This window comes from Canis lupus, chromosome 10 (assembly GCF_003254725.2).
Source record: "Canis lupus dingo isolate Sandy chromosome 10, ASM325472v2, whole genome shotgun sequence".
NCBI lineage: Eukaryota > Metazoa > Chordata > Mammalia > Carnivora > Canidae > Canis > Canis lupus.
The window spans coordinates 31,969,294-31,990,627 of NC_064252.1; the positions used below are offsets into that span (position 1 = coordinate 31,969,294).

General features: G+C 46.9%; 1 protein-coding gene across 4 annotated transcripts in view; it reads right to left on the bottom strand.

The window, feature by feature from the left end:
- Positions 1–10,592: 10,592 nt before the first annotated feature.
- The window catches only part of ABTB3 (ankyrin repeat and BTB domain containing 3), a 310,781-nt gene continuing 300,039 nt past the window's right edge, over positions 10,593–21,334 (bottom strand). For all 4 annotated transcript variants that reach the window (XM_049115343.1, XM_025461749.2, XM_049115340.1 and 1 more), the window contains 2 exons: positions 20,379–20,492; positions 10,593–12,722 (listed from right to left, as the gene is read on the bottom strand). In XM_049115343.1, the coding sequence (XP_048971300.1) occupies positions 12,513–12,722; positions 20,379–20,492 (324 nt within the window). In that variant the 3' untranslated portion in view covers positions 10,593–12,512. The remainder of the gene's footprint in view (positions 12,723–20,378; positions 20,493–21,334) is intronic.

A 21,334-nucleotide genomic window follows, 5' to 3' on the forward strand; every position in this document is an offset into this window, starting at 1 on the left:
AAGCCCACAGCCCACAGTGCCAGGGGTTCGATGTCCTGACATCCTGCTGCCTCGACAACATCAGAACTAGTAGTTACCTATCTCCTGTTTTCTTTTGTTTTTTAAAGATTTTATTTATTTATTCATGAGAGACACAGAGAGAGGCAGAGACACAGGCAGAGGAAGAGGCAGGCCCCCTCCGGGGAGCCCCATGTGGGACTCGATCCTGGGACCCTGGGGTCACGCCCTGAGCCCAAGGCAGACGCTTAACCACTGAGCCCCCTAGGAGCTCCCTGTCTCCTGGTTTTGCTAGTAGAAAATAAAACACCAAACCCCCTGCATGTCCTGGGCTTTCTCCGTCTGCCCCTGTGCTCTGCCCCCCAGAGTTTGGATGCTGTGAAGGTGATGGCTGCACCTTCTGAACTGGGAGAAAACAGACTGGGTTGCAGGTCTAACTGGCCCATTGGAAGAAACAGCTCTTGGGGCACCTGGGCGGCACAGTGGGTTGAGCATCCAACTCTCTTGGTTTTCGGCTCAGGTTGTGATCTCAGGGAGGTAAGATCGAGCCCTGCGTCGGGCTCTGTGCTCAATGGGGAGTCTGCTTGAGATTCTCCCCCTCTCCTTCTGTCCACCTTCCTGCTTGCTCTCTCTCCTCTCTCTCAGATAAATAAATAAATCTTAAAAAACAAAACAAAACTCGACAACCATGAAAAAAACAGAACGCCCAGGTAAGTTTGAGGAGTTTCTAGTGGCTTATTTTTGGTTCCTCTGAGAGGTTGCAGCTAAAAGCCAAATTTGTTTTTCCAGTGCCCGTGGTGGCTGAAGGCCAAGGAGCCTCCTGTCCTCTGCGCAGAGGCCACACGGAGCAGCCCTAGATGCGCCACAGTCACCACCGCAGGGTTCACCTTCTTCCCCCTGGGACGGGAATGAAGGAGGCCTTGCGTCACATGCTCTGGGGCCTTCCCTCGTCTACAAGACTCTTCAAACCTCACACACAAAAAGCTGCCTCCAGGGGAACCTGGGTGGCTCAGTGGTTGAGCGTCTGCCTTTGGCTCAGGGAGTGATCCCAGGGTTCTGGGATCGAGTTCTACATTGGGCTCCCTACAGGGAGCCTGCTTCTCTCTCTGCCTGTGTCTTTGCCTATGTATCCCTCATGAATAAATAAATAAAATCCTAAAAAAGAAAGAAAGAAAGAAAGAAAGAAAGAAAGAAAGAAAGAAAGAAAGAAAGAAAGAAAGAAAGAAAGAAAAACTGCATCCAGAGGAAGCTGACCTTGGCATCACAGCGCACCACAGATACACAACCATTAACCTTCCCCTGACCCCCCAGAAGGCTTTTTCTTCCTCTTCTGAATAGGTTTCTGAATGGTGAAAAATAAATGAATTTATTTTTTTAAAGCAGCAGAAAGATCTCATTTTTCCACCTCCCTCGAAAGGAGGCATTTTATTTTTTTAATTTTTAATTAAAACTTTTTTAAAGATTTTATTTTTAAGTAATCTCTACACCTAATGTGGGGTTTGAGCCCTCAATCCTGAAATCAAGAGTTGCACACTCCACGGACTGGGACAGCCAGGCACCCCGAAAGGAGGCATTTTAAACAAAGAGCTTGGCAAAGAGCGAAACCTCTCATAGAAGTCACCAACGTCGTCTGCATCGACGTCCCAGCCCTGCACTTACTTTCAGCCTTGCTGTCGGCACCTCAGTTTCCCTGTCTGTACAATGGGAATACAAATCCCCATCACGTAAGAGTCACCGTGAGGATTGAGGCAACACACAGAATGCATTTGGCACAGTATCTGCCACGTGATAAATGCTCAATAAACGTTAGATCCCACTGTGATGTCCAAGTCAGAGCAATGCTGGATTTTACTTTTTTTCAGATTTATAGACATTGCACGGTGTCTTTCCGTGGCACATATGTACAGGACTGAGCTGTGCTGGTCCTTCCTCTGTCAGCATCTCATTCTCTCAAACCGAGCGGGTCCTTCCAGGCCAGTTTCTGCGCTCCACGCCGTCCAAGGGGACACAGGATAGAGAGGAGGGGGAAAGACCGCCCGCGTGTGCACTGGACATGACACTTCAGCCACACAGAAGCATCTCCGAAGCAGCACACAGGGGCACGCATTGCTTCCACCGCCTCTGGGATGAAATGTGGCAATTGACTGACAGTCATCTAGTAAAATTCTGTACCTAAGAGCTCAGAGCACAGGAGAGGAACAAAAGGCTGGGGTGCCCCTGGGGAGGGGCGGGTTCTCGGGAGTGAGGCTGTCAAGGGAGTGTTGTGAATTAAACTGGACCCTGGTGACTTGATGGGATGGGCACTGGGTGTTATACTATATGTTGGCAAATTGAATTTAAATTTAAAAAATGAAAAAAAAAGGAAACAAAAAAATTAAAATAAACTGGACCCTGGGGGATGAGTCTTGGAACTCCTAGTGTGGTAGGAGGGGAGCTGTGAGGCTGCCCAGGGCAGGATGCCCAGAGAGCCACTGCTGCCCGCCCCTACCCCCACCTGAGGCTGCAGGCAGGTGGAGTCAGCCAATCGGCGACGAGACGATGAGTCCCATGGCAGTAGCTCCAGGGGGGGAGCAAAGCCAGCTGCTTCTCCCTCTTGCTTCTCCCTGCTTGGGGAACAAGGTTTGGTGCATTATGACAGAGCCTCACCTCCCACCATTGCTTCAACCTCTCTCTCCCTTACCTGCTGGGTCAGTGCAGCGACACCCCCCATTCTGTGGGAGGGAAGACCGAGGCTAGCTGGTACCTGTGGCCAAACTGACGCACGACTCATGGTTTTTCTCTATTGAATCTGGTTTTAAAAAATGTACAACTGATGTGGTGTTGACACATGCAATGTCACATACCCGGATTTCATTCTATTCTCAGAAATGGCCTTTCCCTAACTTGATTGCTTGACTGAAATCCATTCTTTTCCCTTTATAAGAAGAAGTCCCATTTTTCAGTAACTGAATTAATTTCTAGCTACTTTTTCTATTTCTAGCTGGTGAGGTTTTGGAGACTGTTTCTCTTCCTCCTGTAGTGGATAAGTAAGAGTAATGAATTGATCTGCTGCCTCACTAACATGATGAGGATAAATGGGGTGGCAGGCTTTAATAAAATGCCGCACTGGCAAAAAATGAAGGCAAGGAGGTCATTACAAATTTTACATAAGATATATCAAGATGGATGGGTTTTCTGAGCCAAATAGATGATTAATATCAGAAGGAGAGAACTGATAATGACAATACATCTGAGTCGTAAGGGCCGTTTAAATTTTTCCCCCCATTTATTGGTTGAATCTCTATCAAGTGGTTGACCAGCACTTTCTGAAATGCTTCTTGTGATGGGGAACTCGTTACCCCCATGTCAGCTCATTCCATCTTTGGAAGGCTTTGCTCAGACTTTTAAAAGTTTTTACTGATACTTTGTGAAGTCTGAATTCTTGAAGAATTAGGATATCATTAGGATAGCTGTAATCCCTGCGGCCGTATTGAATGAAGCTATTTCTTCTTACCTATAAACCATCTCCCACTATTGAAGACAACATGATGGTCACCCAAATCTTCCCTTGTATGGGCCAAACACCCCAGTTCCTTCAGCTGCCCTTTCAATTTTTGGTTACCTCCTCCTCTTCCTGCTCCTCCTCCTCCTTCTCCTCCTTCTTCTTCAAGTTTTATTTATTTATTTGAGAGAGCTAGAGATAGTGACAGAGAGCATGAGCAGGGAGGAGAGGGAGAAGCAGGCTCCTCACTGAGCAGGGAGCCTAATGCGGGGCTCGATCCCAGGACCCCAGGATCAAGGCTGACAGTTAACCGATTGAGCCACCCAGGCATCCCTGGTTAGTTTCTTCTGATAAGTCTGTGAACTTTATTGAGTATAGGGGACACCTGCCATGTTCATGGCCACCTATCATCTTTCTCCATAGAAACCCCCTGGTGTATGCCCCATCTCCCAAACACAGCAGTAAGAGCTGAAACTTCCCCCCTGCACACCCCCCCACCCCCTTGCAAGGCTAAGCACAGTCACATGACCCAGGCTCTGCCAGTCAGCTGTGCTGGGATGAAAGTCTGATTCTGAAAGGGGCACCACGAAGGAATGGGGGCTCCCATTTCATGGGGCAAGTGGAGGCAGAGGCGTTAAGCTTTTTGTGACAGGTTGAGGTCACCTGAGGCAGGGGTGGTTCTCTTGCTCGTAGCAGTAGTGGTCATGGAAACCAATGTCGCCATCACTGCGGAGCTGCCATTACTGATTTCTGCCCTCACAGCATGTGGTGGCAGCAGTGGCAGCATGAGTTCATCAGGCCTTTCCTGTGTCATGGTTTGTCAGTCATCCCTAAGAGCTCTGCCTTTTTTTTTTTTTTTTTATATTTTATTTATGCATGAGACACACACACACACACACACACACACACACACACAGAGAGGCAGAGACACAGGCAGAGGGAGAAGCAGGCTCCATGAAGGGAGCCCGATGTAGGACTCGATCCCGAGACTACAGGATCATGCCCTGGGCTGAAGGCAGTGCTAAACTGCTGAGCCTCCGGGGCTGCCCGAGCTCTGCCTTTCAAATGGTTTCTCTAGCCCATCAACAAGTGTCTGAATTGCCTCATATCTTTGAATAAATCCCTTTCCTTCTTAAATTAGCCAGAGGTGCTTGTTGCTAGGAACCCCAACTCATGCAGGCCCTGAACTGAATGCAGGACTCTAGGGCACAGAGGAGCACCCTCACCTCATTCTAGTGATTATGGTTCTATTAATGTACTCTACAGCTAAATGAGCTCTTCTAAGCAACCATATCATATAGCTGATTTTTTCCTTTTTTTTTCTTTTTTAAATATTTTATTTATTTATTCATGAAAGACACACACACACATACACACACACACAGAGAGAAGCAGAGACATAGGCAGAGGGAGAAGCGGGATCCTTGTGGGGAGCCTGATGTGGGACTGGATCCCAGGACCTGGGGATCATGACCTGAGCCAAAGGCAGACAGATGCTCAGCCACTGAGCCACCCAGGTGCCCCCATATCACTGATTTTCATTAAACTCACTGATCAACAGAAACCCTCACATATCAGGGGTAGAGATTCATCCCCTGGTCTAAGGAACTTCTAGAAAAGAAAAAAAAAGACTCTGTACACTTTCTTATTACTTGTTTAACAGAAAACAAAGTCTGAGGGGCCCCCAACCACAATATTTAATGTATGAGAGCAATTCCTTTGAAGTGCTAAAAATTCAGTCATTCACTTGACAGAGAAAGAAAGTAATGAGTAATTATGGATAAAATCTGCCACTCTTTTCTTCTTCCCACCCACCCATTCCCCATAGCAAATGGCTGCCAGGCCTCAAGGTCACCCAGCAGCCATTTGGAACCAGATGCTTCACTCATCCTGCTCCACTATCAAAGTCGTTTTAGGGAAGATGGGAGGGACAGCTATCTTTTGATCATTCCCTTCTTGGTCCTCCTGGGTGTCCCTGCCACTCTTGGGAGGGCCTCTGTGAGTGCAGAAAGAAGTCTCATGAAACAGTCTTAGAATAAACAAGAATTTTCTTCTTTCCTTCTACTACCAATACTGAATGAAAACCAAAGCGAGAGAGGGTGGGTGCTTTGGCTATAGCAGAGAGGTGGGTCACATATGTGTGCCAGGCCATCAGTAAACACCCGTGGAATTAATACATTTGATTCGGACTAAAAGAAGACCAGGAACAGTGAAGGTAGAATGGGGTTGTGGGTGAATAATTCCTTAGGTTTAATTTAGACTCTTTGAACTCTCCACCTAGGAAAATAGAATTTCAAATGATTTCCCCAGATGTATTGCTAAAATGTCTTCATGGTCTGGGACAGAAGGAAAGGCTCGTAATAACCCACAAGGTTTAGATTCCAGAGATGCAGGTGACAGGACAGAAGCCAGGGGTTAGTCTGGCAGCAGAAAGAGACGGAGATGAATCCTTGATCTCCATACCTGATGCCTTTGCGATTCAAGGGGTGGTCCCTGGATTGGCAGCATGAGCATCATCTAGGTGCTTATTAGAAATGCTGGATCTCAAGCCTGACCCAGCTCTACTTAACCAGAACCTGCATTTCAATGAGATCCTCAATGATGTGTACAGGGAGTGAGTCTGAGAAGCACTTCCCTACACCATGAGTGAGATGTTTGGAGAGGTCAGTCAATGGTAGAAGGATCTTACTGCACAGTTGAAGACTATTTAGACCACTTGAGAACAGTGGTCTGTCCTCTGCCATCCACCACCAACACCAAAATGTTGGACTAACAACACAGAACACACTCCCCTCGATGCTGCAGGATGAGAAAGTCATGTCTGGTGCCCAAGAGACATCACTGTTTTCTGGGAGCTTCGACCAGAGAGAATCAGCTGTCAGAGCCAAGCTGTCTTACTGCCACACTTCCCAACATGCACATACATTTGGTTAAAAGGAGATGGGACACTGGGGAATACGACTCAGCAATAAAAAGGAATAGACTCTTGATACGTGCAACATCCTTGGATGGATCTCAAGGGCATTGTGCTGAGTGAAGCAAGCCACTTACTGTGCAGTTCCATTTATAGGATATTCTCAAAATGACAAACCTGCAGAGGTGGAGTACAGATCTGTGGTTGCCAGGGCTGGGATTGTATGAGAGGAGGAAGGGTGTGGGAGTGACTGTGAAGGGGGAGCACAGGGACACCTTTGTGATGTGGAACAGTGACTGTGGTGGTCAAATGGATCTACACACGTGACAAAATGGCAACGAACTAGACACAAGCATTGTGCCAATGTCAATTTCCTAATTTCAGTATCATACTAGAGACACTTATGATCCCATCACTGGGGGTGGGGGAAGTGGTAAAGGGTACAAGGACCTCTCTGTACTATCTTCTCAACTTCCTGTAATCTGGAATTATTTAAAAACAGAAAGCGAAAAGAACAAAACAAAAAGGAGATGGGGATCATAAGGCTACGGTTTGGTGAGGTGCATCCTCAGAATAAAACATCCTTGGAGCCTTGTTGTAAACCTTTTATTTGACTTCTTGCCTCTTTTACCGAAGACATCATTGTATTACTGAGGTTCCTTTTCCTACGTCCTCCTGGATGCAATCCAGAATGTTCTATCCCACCAAATGGTATTCCTGCAAGGTTCTAATACATGAGTGTAGCAAGAGGAGCATGGCACGTTCAGTGGAGGTGCACAGAACATCAGCTGAGAAAGGCTTTCATTTAGAGTTGGTCTGGAATGGAAAAGAGGCTTGGCCAAGGTCACTGAGTAGCCGATGGCAGCAACAGGACCAGAGGCGGGATCTGGTGCCCAGCCCAGAGTCCCTTCCTTCTACCACCCGCCAATTCTCTCCTGGCAGCTCTTCATCCCAGAGTTTTGGGGTGGCATTAAAATTCAGAACTCATCTGAGGTTAACTCTGAAAAGCAACATCCAAAGAATGCATCAGTGCCATCAGGGCATCTCTTTTAATTGCCTATTCACGCAGACAGATTGTCTTTTCATATTCGGAGCTAAACTTGGAGGCGTGTCCTTTCATAGGGCACTCATCATCCCACTGCCTCATCAGTAATGGAAACTAATGTGCAACATGATTGCTGAGTACGAGTTCTATTTTTTGCTACCGAGCAGGAAGTTTAAAATCTGCTGGGTTATTTTTAAAGAGGGTGAAAAATATAGGCACCATACCAGCTTCCCAATGGTTCTGTCCCAAGACATATGCTGCTTTACTCAAGGCACTGGCCAGGTTGGGAGGGACACAGGGGACATGAAGTTTCACCAGGGGGATTTCTCGGTGGAAGATGAGTGTCCACACACTCAAGTGGCAGGAAAGGACGTGGGCTTACAGCTGGCTTGTGAAAGACAGCAATCCCGGCATGTTCTGGAGGTGACATTTGGTGTTTGTTTCCTCTGGAGATTTGTGGCTACCTGTGGCTACCACAGTCCCCAGCCTTGGACTGAGAGTCAGCCCCATGGGTCTGTCCCTCCTGGGTCATTTGTGGGGCCCTGGACTCATGTCATATGAGTTACAAATGTGAGTCTCATGTTCCTGAGTAGATGAGGAGTTTGGGAGAGCCAATCCCTGCAACTCCAATATTTAGTAAATATAGTAATAATGTGAGAGTATTTTTAGTACTTACATTTAGTATTTATAGGAAAATATTTTCTATGAAATATTTACAGTACTTATATGAAAGATAGAAATCTAGTTGAACTTGGCTTCCATTGACTTAAACATTTCTTGATCACTGACTTTGTGTGAGACACCACACTAGGAACTAGGACTGCAATAGAGCTGTTTTGGGGGGAATTTCTTCACATCCCCTGGACCAAGTAGCACAACCCTAGAGATCACAAACCACCATGGGAATGGCTGCCATAGAAAGTTCTAGAAATGAAGCACAAGTGATAGGCATTGAGGAAGGCACTTGTAATGAGTATTGGGTGTTAATGCAACTGATGAATCACTGAATTGTACCTCTGAAACTAATAATACATTATGTGTTAACTAAATTGAGTTTAAATAAAAATAATAAAGAAATGAAGGGCAAAATTGTTAACCTTCCCTTCCTTGTGCAAATCATCAGTTTCTCCTGCCCTCTGCTTACTTAGTCTTACAAGTTTGAAAGGGCCTTTCCCTGCTACTAACTGTACAGTGAGTCATATAAAACACCTTGCTTAATCTTCTCAGTGATGCTATTAACTAGTTGTATTTAAACCAACTTTCAAAAAAAAAAAATAAACCAACTTTTCAGGTTGAACATCTGCCTTCGGCCTAGGGCATGATCCCAGGATCCTGGGATCCCCCTGCTTGTGTCTCTGCCTCTCTCTGTGTCTCTCATGAATAAATAAAAATCTTAAAAAAAAAAAAAAAGCCAACTTTTCAAAAGAGAAAAACAAACACTAGATTTTGTGAATGACCTGCACAATGTCTCAGGGCAAGTCAGGGGCTGTACTGGTGTTGATATATGCAACTTTCCAGACCTACTTGGAGCCTGGAGTCTGGAGCCAGGCAATGGCTGAGCATCTCCAGCCATTGCTTGACTTGAACCATCAAGCCAAGAAGCCCAGGATCGAGTCTTGGAGGCTGTCTGCTAGGGCCGGCTGGAAGGGGAGTCACAAGCGGCAGGATGGGGATCCTTGTGCACCCATCCATCTGTGACCCCAGCTAGCGCCCGCAAAGCGAGGGCTGGAGGCGTTGAGCATGGAATTTGAAGACAGGGAACGCAAGACTAGTGAAATAAAAGATTTTCTCCACCCACTGTGTGGGATCCAAACCCCTTTCTCCACCCACCCGTGTGGGCTGCCTGAGCTTAGTGAAACTTGGAGGTAACACACGAGGTGGGATGAAACAATGCCTAGCGGACTCACTGTCCTGGGGGCTCCACAGGAAAAAGCAATGCAAGCTCCAGAAACGGAATTACAGAACTAAAGCATGTCTGAACTAAAGTATGTCAGGGGCGGAGATCTCTGGAGCCCCTCCATCCAACGGGACCCTGAGGGGTGGCTAACACTGTCTTACAGCTTCTGCCTCCCGTGATGGGAGCTCACACCTTGATCCTCATTTTGGGTGGGAGTCTCCTTTTGGGAAGTGTGGCTGACGCTGAAATACGGTACCTACGAGACCAATCGCACGCGTGCGTCCTGGGGGCAGCCGCCGCCTCAGCTGGTTCCTCCTCCCTCTGGTTCCTCCTGGCAGTGGAAGGGGTGCGTGGAGGGAGCTTTGGGGCAGGCAGGTGGGCTCACCCTCTGCCCCCGAGATGCTAAGGGCCTCAGAAGCTGCAGGCTTCATGAAGGATGGAATGACAAAGCTGTCCACCAGACAAGTAAAAGGCAAATGTGGTAGCCTAACACTTTATCTTGGCAAAAGGAATAAATCAAATGGTGTACTTGCCCTGAGGCCACACAGAGGGTGATGCACAGTCAAAAATAAATCGACCTTCTGTTCTCCAGGACTGACTCAGAGTTCTGGCCCCCAGCACTCAGATGCTTCAGTTGTTTCTTAAAGAAACAGAGCTTGCCTGCTAAGCAGGGCAGAGGGGCTGGTGATGTCAGCTGTTTACCTTCTGGGGCATGCTGGCTTCCTGTAGGCCTTGTGGATGAGTCAGGGGTATCAGTCTCCACCCAGACCCGGGCTGGGCCGGAGCGGACAAGGTGGGGCCTCGGTTTTGACCTCAGTGATGATGATACCCAAGAAGAGAGCCGCTTGTACCCTTGTGGTCCCACCCCAGAATGGTGGTGGGGGACATGCCATGTGGGTAGAACTTATTTTCCTCCATCTTCCCACCCCCCAAAAAGCTTCATCAAGGTGCACCAATGACAGCCAGAACTACACCCTCTGGAGGTGGGTTAGCTGCATTAGGTCAGTGGCCAGGGTGGCAGCACGCAGAGGCCAGACCTGGGGCCCTGGAGCCTGCTTGCGCAGCCAACCTCTAGTAGACAGAGCCGACAGGTGGCGGTTCACTGCCAACGACATGAGCACCTATCTTTTACCTGGTGTCTTCATTTCCCTCGACTTTTTCTGCGGGGCCACCTCGTCCAATCTTTCAACTGGATGAAGCTCTCAGGCTTCACCTGTCAGGTAAAAAGCTCACCCGTACCATACAAAGGATGCGCGGCTTGGGAAAATCATTTAATGACAGAGGAAGCACACAAACCATAACAGAAGCCTGTTGGGAGTTGCCACTGTACAAATCAAAGGGCAGAGGCCCCAAACTAGCATAAGAGACATTCACAGGGAAGTCCGTTGTTGTTAAGGGAGCGTCACACAGCGTTTCTGAGGACACAGAGGAGGTGGGAGGCAGCGGTGATGCCCACATGGGCTGTGTATCTGGAACTCGGCCACCTCTGCAGAGTTTTTCCCCTCTGCTTCTTCATCTGATGAGAGGGCCTGGGAGGTTTGCAAATGACCATGGAGAAGAGAGGCCTTGTGTATCCAAATCACCTAAGGGCCAATGTTGTAGGCAGACGTGGGTCACACGCGTGTAACTTGGCCTTAGTCTTCTGGACAGTGGCTCAGGGAGCAAGTACAATGGATGACAGGAGCTCCTCTAGAGTCTAGGGTCTGTGCACAACTTCCCACAGGCATGCTAGGAAGGAGGTTTACCGATGAAACTTGGCCAACCCCAAAGGGTAAAAGTCATTCTCGTTTCTAGCTAGGTTTCAAATTAAAGGACGAGGAAAAAAAAAAGGCAGCAACTCAAAAATTACTTGGAATATTGTGGCACTTCACCAATCTCTTTTGCTTATAATATATGGCAGAGCAAACGGAACCCTGTCGATATAAACTTTCATTATAGATAACCCTATACTGTACACTCTCAGAATACAGAAAGAATCTTGCCTATCATACATGTTTCATCTTTAAAAATAATCTAACATCGTCATATTCTCTGGCTAGTAGCAAACTATTAACATCTTCTGAGAATACAGAGAAAACTTTGGGATTAATAGTAAATTCTCTGACGTGCGCCCTCCCCACCCCCCATCAGCATCACCTATGAACACATTTCTGCAAAAGCATCCCAGAATCATTGCTAGAGGAAAGGAATATGTTTATAGTTTTCACCAAATGGATTTTTAGCAAGAAGTGATGGAACATTTTTACCTTGGCAAAAATGAAGCACAAACATAACATTTCACTGGTTTGGGCCCATGCAAATGCATGTTTTGATATGTGGGGGTGTTTTATTCTCACCCCGAAATCACGATTAGCATGCACGTTGTTTTCAACTATTGAGTTAGAGATAATTATTGGCAGTGCACCTCTTTTGTGTAACCATGATCACTAAGGCAAGATTATTATTTTACCTTGTATAGAATGTCAGCAATATTTTGTCAGATGCATGTTTATACAGTATAGACCTGCAACTTACTGTTTTTTTTTTTTTTAGAAAAAACAACAAAACTGAAAACACAGATCCCTAAACACAATTCAATTGAAAATGAACTGTTAAGCTTTTAGAAATAGATTTTAAACTACAAGGCTGCCCTGTTTTTGTTTTGTTATGAACACTTTAAAAAGTTCCCACCCCTAAAAATTTGCCAAATTATTTCTTCGTTATTGGTAACGGTCTCATGAATTTGCTACCATGGTTGACTCTCCCTGAACTGCAGTGACAAAGGTCCTTAGTGAGAACACAACGCTCTTCAGGGTCAGATGAGTTAAGTTCTCCAACTGTCAACCTGCAACCAGAAAGACCTTTAGTCCTCAACTCATCCATTTGACTGTGGTCCCGGCGACGGGTGTTCAACTGCTCCAGGGGTGCTTTCGGATGAGCTTGGCTTGGCTGCCCCATGTTGACCTTCAAGCTCTGGACCCCACCACAATCTGATCTGCAGACCAGTGGAATGTCCTTTGTTTTTCAACAGGAACACATGGGAGCTGAAATTGCTTATTCAAGAGAAGCTGAGGCAGTAGAGACAGCTCCTTGGCCTAGCCAAAAACAGACGCCAGGTGAACTCTGTATGTGTTTGTGTGAAGCCAATGCAGCAGCAGAACTGGGAAGTCCTCGGGGACCATTCCCTGTCCTCGACGTTTCATACAACAGAACCTTTGGAAGATGACAAGTGGATGGACTGAATCCTGATGGCCAACGTCCTCTGTAAGTCCTGGAGCACATCCTGGCCCGTCCCTTCACCATTTTTGTCATAGAGGAGTTGCTTGAATGCTTCGTTTTCGATGAGGACCATCATGTTTTTGAGGAAGTAGCCTTCACAATATGCTGAGAGCTCTGTGACTCCAAGAAACTGTGGAGAACGACAGGAAGCAGGAGAAGATTATGTTTGTGAAATGCACCCGACTGCCTGCATGCCTAGGAATGGCGAACACCCCCTACTGTAGGTCGAGTACAAAGATGGCCCTGATTCTCTACCCTCTGCTGCATTCCCCCACAGCGCTGGAGTCCATTTCTCCACTGCTTGGCCTTGTGAGTAGCTCAGGCCAACGGCATGTGGCAGAAGTTAAAGTTGCCGATCCTGAGCTAGCTTCAGGTGGCCACGTGGTACTTGGCACTCTGGCCCAGGGCCCCATCTCTGCCATGGGAACAAGTCAGGGGGAGCCTGCTTGGAGGGTTAGTGGCTCCAGGAAACTGAGAGGAGACAGTGACAGAGCCCAGCCAGGGTCAACAAACCCAAGCACAGCTGACCAGCCAGCTGACTTCAGAAGCAAGGCCCGTGGAGACCAGAGGGAACTTCCAGCTGTCTCGTCGACTCATGTGCTGAAGAAGGGCTTACTGTTTTAACCTCTGGGCTTTGCGTTTCTTTGTTGTACTGAAGCTGTCACATGAATGGAGTTACAGACACAGCTCTAAGCTCTTTGAGAATTAACCCATTTGACTCTCACAGCAATCCAGGGTGGGCACTGACTACCCACTCCCTGTGTTTAGGGCAGTGGTGTCTCAACCGGGGGCAATTTTTGCCTCCCAGGTGACATTTGGAAAAGCCTGAAGGCAGTTTGGTTGTCACAACCGGGTGGCGGCAGTGATGTGCACCACTGGCATCTAATGGGTGGAAGCCAGCGATGCTGCTGCTGAACCTCCCACGATGCACAGGACAGCCTCTCCCCACAGCAGAGAATCCTGCGGCACAAGCTGTCAATGCTGTGGTTGAGAAACCTATCTAGAGACGGGGTTCCTCACAGACTAAACCAGTGGGGAAGGGATTGCTGCCCTAGCTCAAGGGCCAAGCAGAGGGCTTGGCAGATGGCAGACACTTAGAATTTGTTGAATGTATGAGCGAACAGTTAACCAACAGACTAATGGGCTAACAGTGAACATTTACTGAGAGCTTCCAATGTGCCAGGCACCTTCTAGGCACTTGACATGCATCATCTCATTGAATCTTTAAGTTTCCTGGAGGCAGGCATATTAGCAGCTCCAATTTATAGATGAGAAAACAGACAAGACAGTAACATACAAAACAATCACACAGTGTGTCAAGGGCAGAACCAGGAATGGAACCCTGGTAATTCAAGTCCTTGGGGCTTTGTGCTTAACCACCAAGGCTCTGCCTCCAGCCTGACACCATTAGCCAGAGGATAGGTATTTAGCCTCATGAGTGAGCCTGGTGGAGGAACTCATGCTTGAGGCACAGAAGTCAATGTGGATGTATGGGTCAGCTGTCTTCAGAGTGGATGCTCAGAAGTTAATTACTCCCTGAGATGACACCTGCTGCTTTATTTAGATGCTGAATTATCTAAATTATCGAAATGCTGAATCATCCCTAATATCCTGTCCTTTAAACTAGAGATGCACTTTAACTTGTAAGGTGTGTGTGTGTGTGTGGGGGGGGGGTCCAGTAGAATGATAATGAGGCAGAGCCAATAAGGTTGCAGTGGAATGAGCTGGAAGGCTTGGATTCAAGTGGCGGCTTCACCACCTTCTGAATACATGACCAGGACTGGGGTCATTTCACCTCCAGCTTTAGGTTCATCATCTCAACATGAGAATGAGGACATCTGCATCTCAGACTTGTTGGGGTGATTTATGGCATGATTCTGTCATTTGTCATATTTAAGGAAGGCAGGTTAGGAATGTAGCTAAGGGACAGTCTCTGGGATCCCCCCCCCCAGATTTATGACTTTAGCCACTAGCTGTTGGACAAGTATATAAACCCTCTTTGCCTCGAAATTCCTATTCATAAAATGGGGATGATGAAAATACCTAAGGGGCACTTGAGTGGCTGTTGGTTGAGCATTCGACTTTTGATTTCAGCTCAGGGCATGATCTTGGGGTTGTGAGATCGAGCCCTGCATCTGGCTCCATGTTCAATGCAGAGCCTCCTTTGAGATTTTCGCTCTCCCTCTGCCCCTCCTCCTCTTCTCTCTCAAATAAATGGATAAATCTTAAAAAAAAAATACCACTGGACAGTCTGTTGTTGAGATTAAATGAGATAATGCATGGCGTGTCAGAGCAATGGTCCATTGTAGTCAGTACTCACTCAATGCTAGTTGTCATTGTAAATGTAAACTATTTATAATTATCACTCTCCTTCTCACCAACTGGTAAACAGTGACCCACATGGACAAAGCAGGTGGACAGGCTGGGATAAAGGGAAATAACTGTATCTATAGAACCTAGCCCAGGGGCACCTGGATGACTCAGTTGGTTGAGTGTCCAACTCTTGGTTTGAGCTCAGGTCATGATCTCAGAGCCGTGGGATCAAGCCCTGCATCAGGCTCTGCACTCAGTGGGGAGTCTGCTTGAAGATTCTCTCCCTCTGCCTTTACCTCCACTCTGTCTCTCAAATAAATAAAAATAAATCTTAAAAAAAAAAAAGAACCTAGACCAGCTAACTGGCCCTTAGAAGGATCAGGCCTGTAACCATGAACTCATTGATGCCATGTGCTAGTTCACTGAGCCAACAGCAACTATATGCATAAAAACCGTGTGCAACCTTGCGCAAGTCAAATCACTTTTCTGTGCCTCAGTTTCCCCAGCTACAAAATGAAAGGAGTGAACCAGAGGGTACCCTGCTCTTTGGCACATATAGGACGCAGATGCACTAGGTAATTATGTGGTCTCTGAGAGACCCAGAAGACGTGGTGAGATTTATCAGGGGAGAGGGCTCGTTACCACCCAACGTTCACATCCTGGAGCTGGGAGAGATCTTAGGAATGCTTTCATTCTTTCAACATGAACCCTGCTCTTAGAGTCACAGAGTACAGGCCCTCACTGTACAGGTGGGAAAACTGAGGCTCAGAGTTGCCTATCTTTGATTCTGTGGGCCCAGAGAGCACCCCCCTTTCCCACCCCTGGCCACTTGCTTTGTACATGAATGTCACTCATCACTAGGTAGTATATGTGGAGGACAAAGAACACAATAAATACCTATATTTCTATTTGGTGATATTTATTCAATAATAACTATGTTACTATTAGATATGATATCTTACATATATTATATATAAAATATAATTAATGACAGAACTAGGGCGGAAACTCTCATCTCCTAGACCAATGGTTGACAAACTGCAGGCCTGTAGGCAAAATATGGCCCACTACCCGCTTTTGTAAATAAAGTTTTATTAGAATACAACCACATCCATCATTTATATATCGTTTACAACTGCTTTTGCATTACTGCAGCAAAGTTGAGGGGGTACAACATCAACGGTATAAACATTTACCTGGCCCTCCACAGTAAAAGTTTGCTGACCTCTGTCCTTAGAGTATACTTTTTCAAGGGCAGAGATTGTATCTTACTAATTTCTTATGATATTCTAATTCTAATATAGTTTCTCTAATGAATACAGTGTATGCTCAATAAACACTAATGAACGAATCCCCTGGTTTCCAAACCTCTGTTCTTTCTAGCACAGTGCATTGTTGAGCTTGCTGCATTAGCTTTGATTCAATTCCAAGAACCAGCCTTCTTTTTCCCCAGGTTGAAAGATACCCTGAAAGAGCCATCAGAAGCTCCAGGGCCCCCTGGGCCCCTCTTTTTTAAAGATTTTATTCATTTATTTGAGAGAGAGAGTGAGTGACAGTGATAGTGAGAGTATGAGTGGGGAGGAGAGGGAGAAGCAGACTTCCCAACGAGCAGGGAGCCCGATGCAGGGCCCAATCCCAGGACCCCATGATCATGACCTGAGCCAAGGGCAGACGCTTAACCAGCTGAGCCACTCAGGAGCCCCATCAGGGTCCCTTTTTCATGACTGAATAAATTGGGATGGTTTTGCCAGGAAAAAAAAAAAAAGATGGCTAAGCCATGCACTTATGGGATGGGTTTCTCATCTCTATAAAATTCCACAGCTGTCTCAAACAATTAGATGCAGTATAGAGGTAATGATGCCAAAAGCTTGTTAACATTTGGAGCATTTTTATTAGCATGTAAACATCTGTGTTTCCTGAGGTTCCAAACCAAGACTAGGTTTCTTTCTTTTCCATCTTTTACTAAACTAGCCTCAATTTGTACAATCTGCCAGGAATAGAACCCGCATGGCATGTGACCATTAGTGGTGTTGCAGCATCCAGAGCACAGGGGATGCAGTGTATAGCTAGGGCAGGGGCTGGCCAGCTTTGCCCTGACCTTGATGCAAATATCATGAAGGGCAGACTTGTGCATTGGAAACACACCAGGATGAGGCCTGGGAGGCTGTGGCAGAAGCTGGTGTCTGTAAAAGGCAAAGCTCTGGCTGCAAAGATGCACACACAAAAGAGGTAGTTCCCTGCCGTAGGTATTCCAAGCCCGTAGCACAAATGTATTCCCAGCCTGGGCTCACACTGCATCAGGCTGCATTATTAAATATGAGAGCTATGGAAGCCACCTGTCAGGGAGCCTGGAGGGATTAAAATGGAATGTTGTCCAGATGACAGGCCAAGACAAGTCCACTTGTGGATACCAGGTTCACAGGGCACTTTGAGGGTCCATGGTCAGAGGAGGGGAAGGACCACAAGACTAATAATCAGGCTCTCTTCTTGGGTAGAGATACTTTGCTTTCCTGCAAAGTCATCAGTTTAAGATTTTTTTTAAAAAATGTGCTGTGTCCTGAGAAAACAGATTTTTATTTATAAATTTATTTTTTATTGGTGTTCAATTTGCCAACATATAGAATAACACCCAGTGCTCATCCCATCAAGTGCCCTCCTCAGTGCCCGTCTCCCAGTCACCCCCATCCCCCACCCACCTCCCCTTCCACCACCCCTAGTTCGTTTCCCAGAGTTAGGAGTTTCTGAGAAAACAGATTTTGGTAAAAACCCCAGGTAACCAAAATACCTAGTGTGTCTGTGTACATATAGGAAGTAGCCTGTAGTTGTTGATTTACTGATGACCAAGCAGATCTTTTCTGTGGATTAGCAATTATCGCACCTATTTCAAAACATTTATTAGGCCAGACAGTAAACACAGGGTTAAGAATTTGTGCTTCAGGGAATGCCTGGGTGGCTCAGTGGTTGAGCGTCTGCCTTTGGCTCAGGTCGTGAACCCGGGGTCCTGGGATCCAGTCCTGTGTCTGGCTCCCTGCAGGAAACCTGCTTCTCCCTCTGCCTGTGACTCTGCCTCTCTGTCTCTCATAAATAAAACAAAATCTTAAAAGAAAAAAAAGAATCTGTGCTTCGGAGTAAGCCAAATCTAGGTTTACACTTCTGGGTATAAACCCCAAAGAACTAAAAGCAGAGACTTTGTCTCCAAAGGGTGGATGCCACCGAAGTGTCCACTGATGGGTGAAGGGATAAACCTAGTGTGGTCTCCCTGTACAATAAAATATTATTCAGCCTTAAAGAAAAATGAAATTCTGACATGGGCTACAGCGTGGATGAACCCTGAGGACGCTGTGCTGATGGCAATAAGCCAGTCACAAAGGGCAAATACTCTATGATTCCACTTACATAAGGTTCCTAGAGACAGAAGGTTAAGTGGTGGTTTCAGGGACCAAGAGGAGAGGGAGATGAGGAGTTAGTGTTTTGTAGGCACAGAGTTTCAGTTTGGGAAGATGAATAGTTCTGGAGATTGGATGCTGGTGATAGTTGCACAGCAATGTGAATGTGCTTCATGTACCTGAAATGTACACTTAAAAATGGTTAGGGACACCTGAGGAGCTCAGCGGTTGAGCATCTGCCTTCGGCTCAGGTCATGATTCTGGGTCCTGGGATCGAGTCCCACATTGGGCTCCCTGCAGGGAGCCTGCTTTTCCCTCTATGTCTCTGCCTCTTTCTCTGTGTCTCTCATGAATAAATAAATAAAATCTTAAAAAAAAAAGAAATTGTTAAAGTGGTAAATTTCATGTTATGGGCATTTACTACAATAAAAAAAAACTCCATGATAGCTGTGTGATCTTAAGCAAGTCACTTCACTTCTCTGTGCCTCAGTTTCCTTTTATGACATGGGATGAATGATAGTGTTTACCTAAGAGGGTTGCAGTGAGGGTTAAAAAATGTGTGACAAGTCTGTTAGCACAGGTGTCTGCACACTAAGAGTGGCTGTTGAGTGTTGGTGGGAGACAGAAAACATCTCAAAGGCAGCCTGAATTTTCACAATGAGCAATGAGTGGGTAGTCCCCCTCTATTGTCACTCTATAGCACTGTGGACATGGGAGATGTGTCCTGCCTGGGCTCCAGTTGCACACAAGATGACTTTTTTGTTTTAATTCCTGATCTCAATTCATTTCATGCTTTCTTCTTAGCAAATGCTAATCTGCCTGTCCTGGGCGTGTGGAACAAAATCAAGTGGTTCCTGGACAGAGTATTTGAATTCTCTCAGTCTCAGTATCCCCACAGGTGAAATGAATCGGATGAGATCAGTAGGTTCCCCAAAACTGGAGTTAAGACTGGCATTAGGGCTGACATCACAACAGTGACCCTAGGAGCCTGTGAAAAATACAGGTTCCTGGGGCGTCTGAGTGGCTCAGTCGATTTAAGTACCTGACTCTTGATTTCAACTCGGGCCATGATCTCTTGGTGGTGAGATGGAGCCCCACGTCAGGTTCCACACTCATCTCTGAATCTGCTTCAGATTCTCACTCCTTGTCCCTCCACCGCCCTGAGCTCTCTCACTCTAAAATAAATAAAATCTTAAAAAAAAAAAAAAAAACAGATTCCTGAGCCCCATCGCAGAGACCACTGGGAGTAGGAAGCTAAAGAGCCAGAACTCTACCCCAGGTGATTCTGATTAGGTGCTGGGTCCACCTGACCAGAAGGTCCCTATGGGCATCTCCAAGGCTGCTAACCTGTTCTCAATCTTGGCCATCTCTGCAATCACCTGGGAAGATCTGGAAAATACATCTTCCCAGGCTCCACCCCCAGAGGCAGATTTAATTAATCTTTGCTAGGTCCCGGGCATAGGGAGGTTAAGTGAGTGCCCACTGTACAGCCAGTGCCGGGAACCCAGTTCTAGAACATCAGTGCTCACCACATGTACTCAGAGTTGCCTGGAGGGCTTGCAAAGCCATAGATGGTAGGCCTCATCCCTGGAGTTTCTGATTCAGTAGGTCTGGGATGGGGCTCTAGAATATACATTTCTAACAAGTTCCCTAGAGATGCTGACATTTCTGGATTGGGGAACACACTTTGAGAACCACTATTTCAGCACCTTGCTCTCAAGGTGCGGCTTAGATCAGCAGCAGAGGCTTCACCTGAGAGCTTGTTAGGGATGCAGAACCCAGGGCCCACCCAGGGCCTGCTGAGTCAGGGTCTGCAATGTGATTCGCGTGCATGTTACCATTTGAGAAACAACTCAGTTTTTGAAACTTCCGAGTTCCTGCTTCTGTTGTATTCCGGAGGGGCGAGATGAAGGAAAGGGCACCTTTTCTAGAGCAGGAGGCTAAGCGGGGAGGAATGCAGGCAGCTCGGCCCTCAGTGGGCAGGCCAGCATCAGCTCTCTGCCCCGACTCTGGGGCTGTGCAGGGGGAAGCCTGAGCTGCTTCGGTGCATGGCACATGCTCCGCGCAGCCAGGGTGGGACTGATTACCTTGGCGTGATTGTAAATATCCACACAGTTGTCAGTATTAATGCTCTTTGCGCAGATAATCTCACAGTGTCGCTGCAAGGCCTCCAGCTGGAAAAATTTAGCGGCAGACAGAAGCTAAAAATCATAAGAAGAGCCTGTTAGAGGTTGGGCGGGGGGTGTGGAAATAAAGGGATGACAGTAGTGGGGAAAATCCTCATCTTCCAGAGAGATGTCCCAAGGAGAAGGGCTGGGTGTACAGGTGTGGGTTTGACACTTCAAAGCACAAAGGCAGATGGCAGAGGGAAGGGGGCTAAAGTGAATCAATTCACATCTATTCTAGCAGGAGGTCAAGCAAAAAAAAATGCCTACAGTTGCTATGTCCGGAAATAAGGGGGAACACCGTTAGCAAGATGGATATGGATGCAGCTCACTCCTTCTGTTCATCCAGGCGTCCACACAAGTGTCACCTCAGAGAAGCCTCCAGGACCCCCTGCCTCAGGTCACTTCCCTCTATCACTGTCTGGCTTCCTCACTCGGCCTTAGTTGTCCTCTCAGCCCTCCTCTCACCAGACATGATGTCATGCCTGTCGCCCTCACAGAGCCTGGGAGGGCAGGGATCTCTGTGCCTTTGCATCACTGCTGTGGCCTGGCCTTGAGAATTCAAAGGGACTGCCTTTGTGGGGACAGGGTGGGGAGCAGGGTGAGCTGCTTTGTGACAAGCTCTTCTGCATTATTTACACGATTCACATGTTCATTATTTTGATTTTAAAATAAAAGCAAGTGTGACAAAAGAGTCCGCATCCTCAGATGGTAGCTTGGTCTGCAGGTAGAGAAGTGTCAGAGGAGTGGTCCAGAGAGACAAGAGAGTAACTGTGGCTGGGTGGCAGCGACTGTGTGTGTGGGGGGGGGGGGGGGCGATGACCCTGAAAGGGTTCACAGAGCACAGAGGGAAGGATAAACAGGTTCCACAATGAATA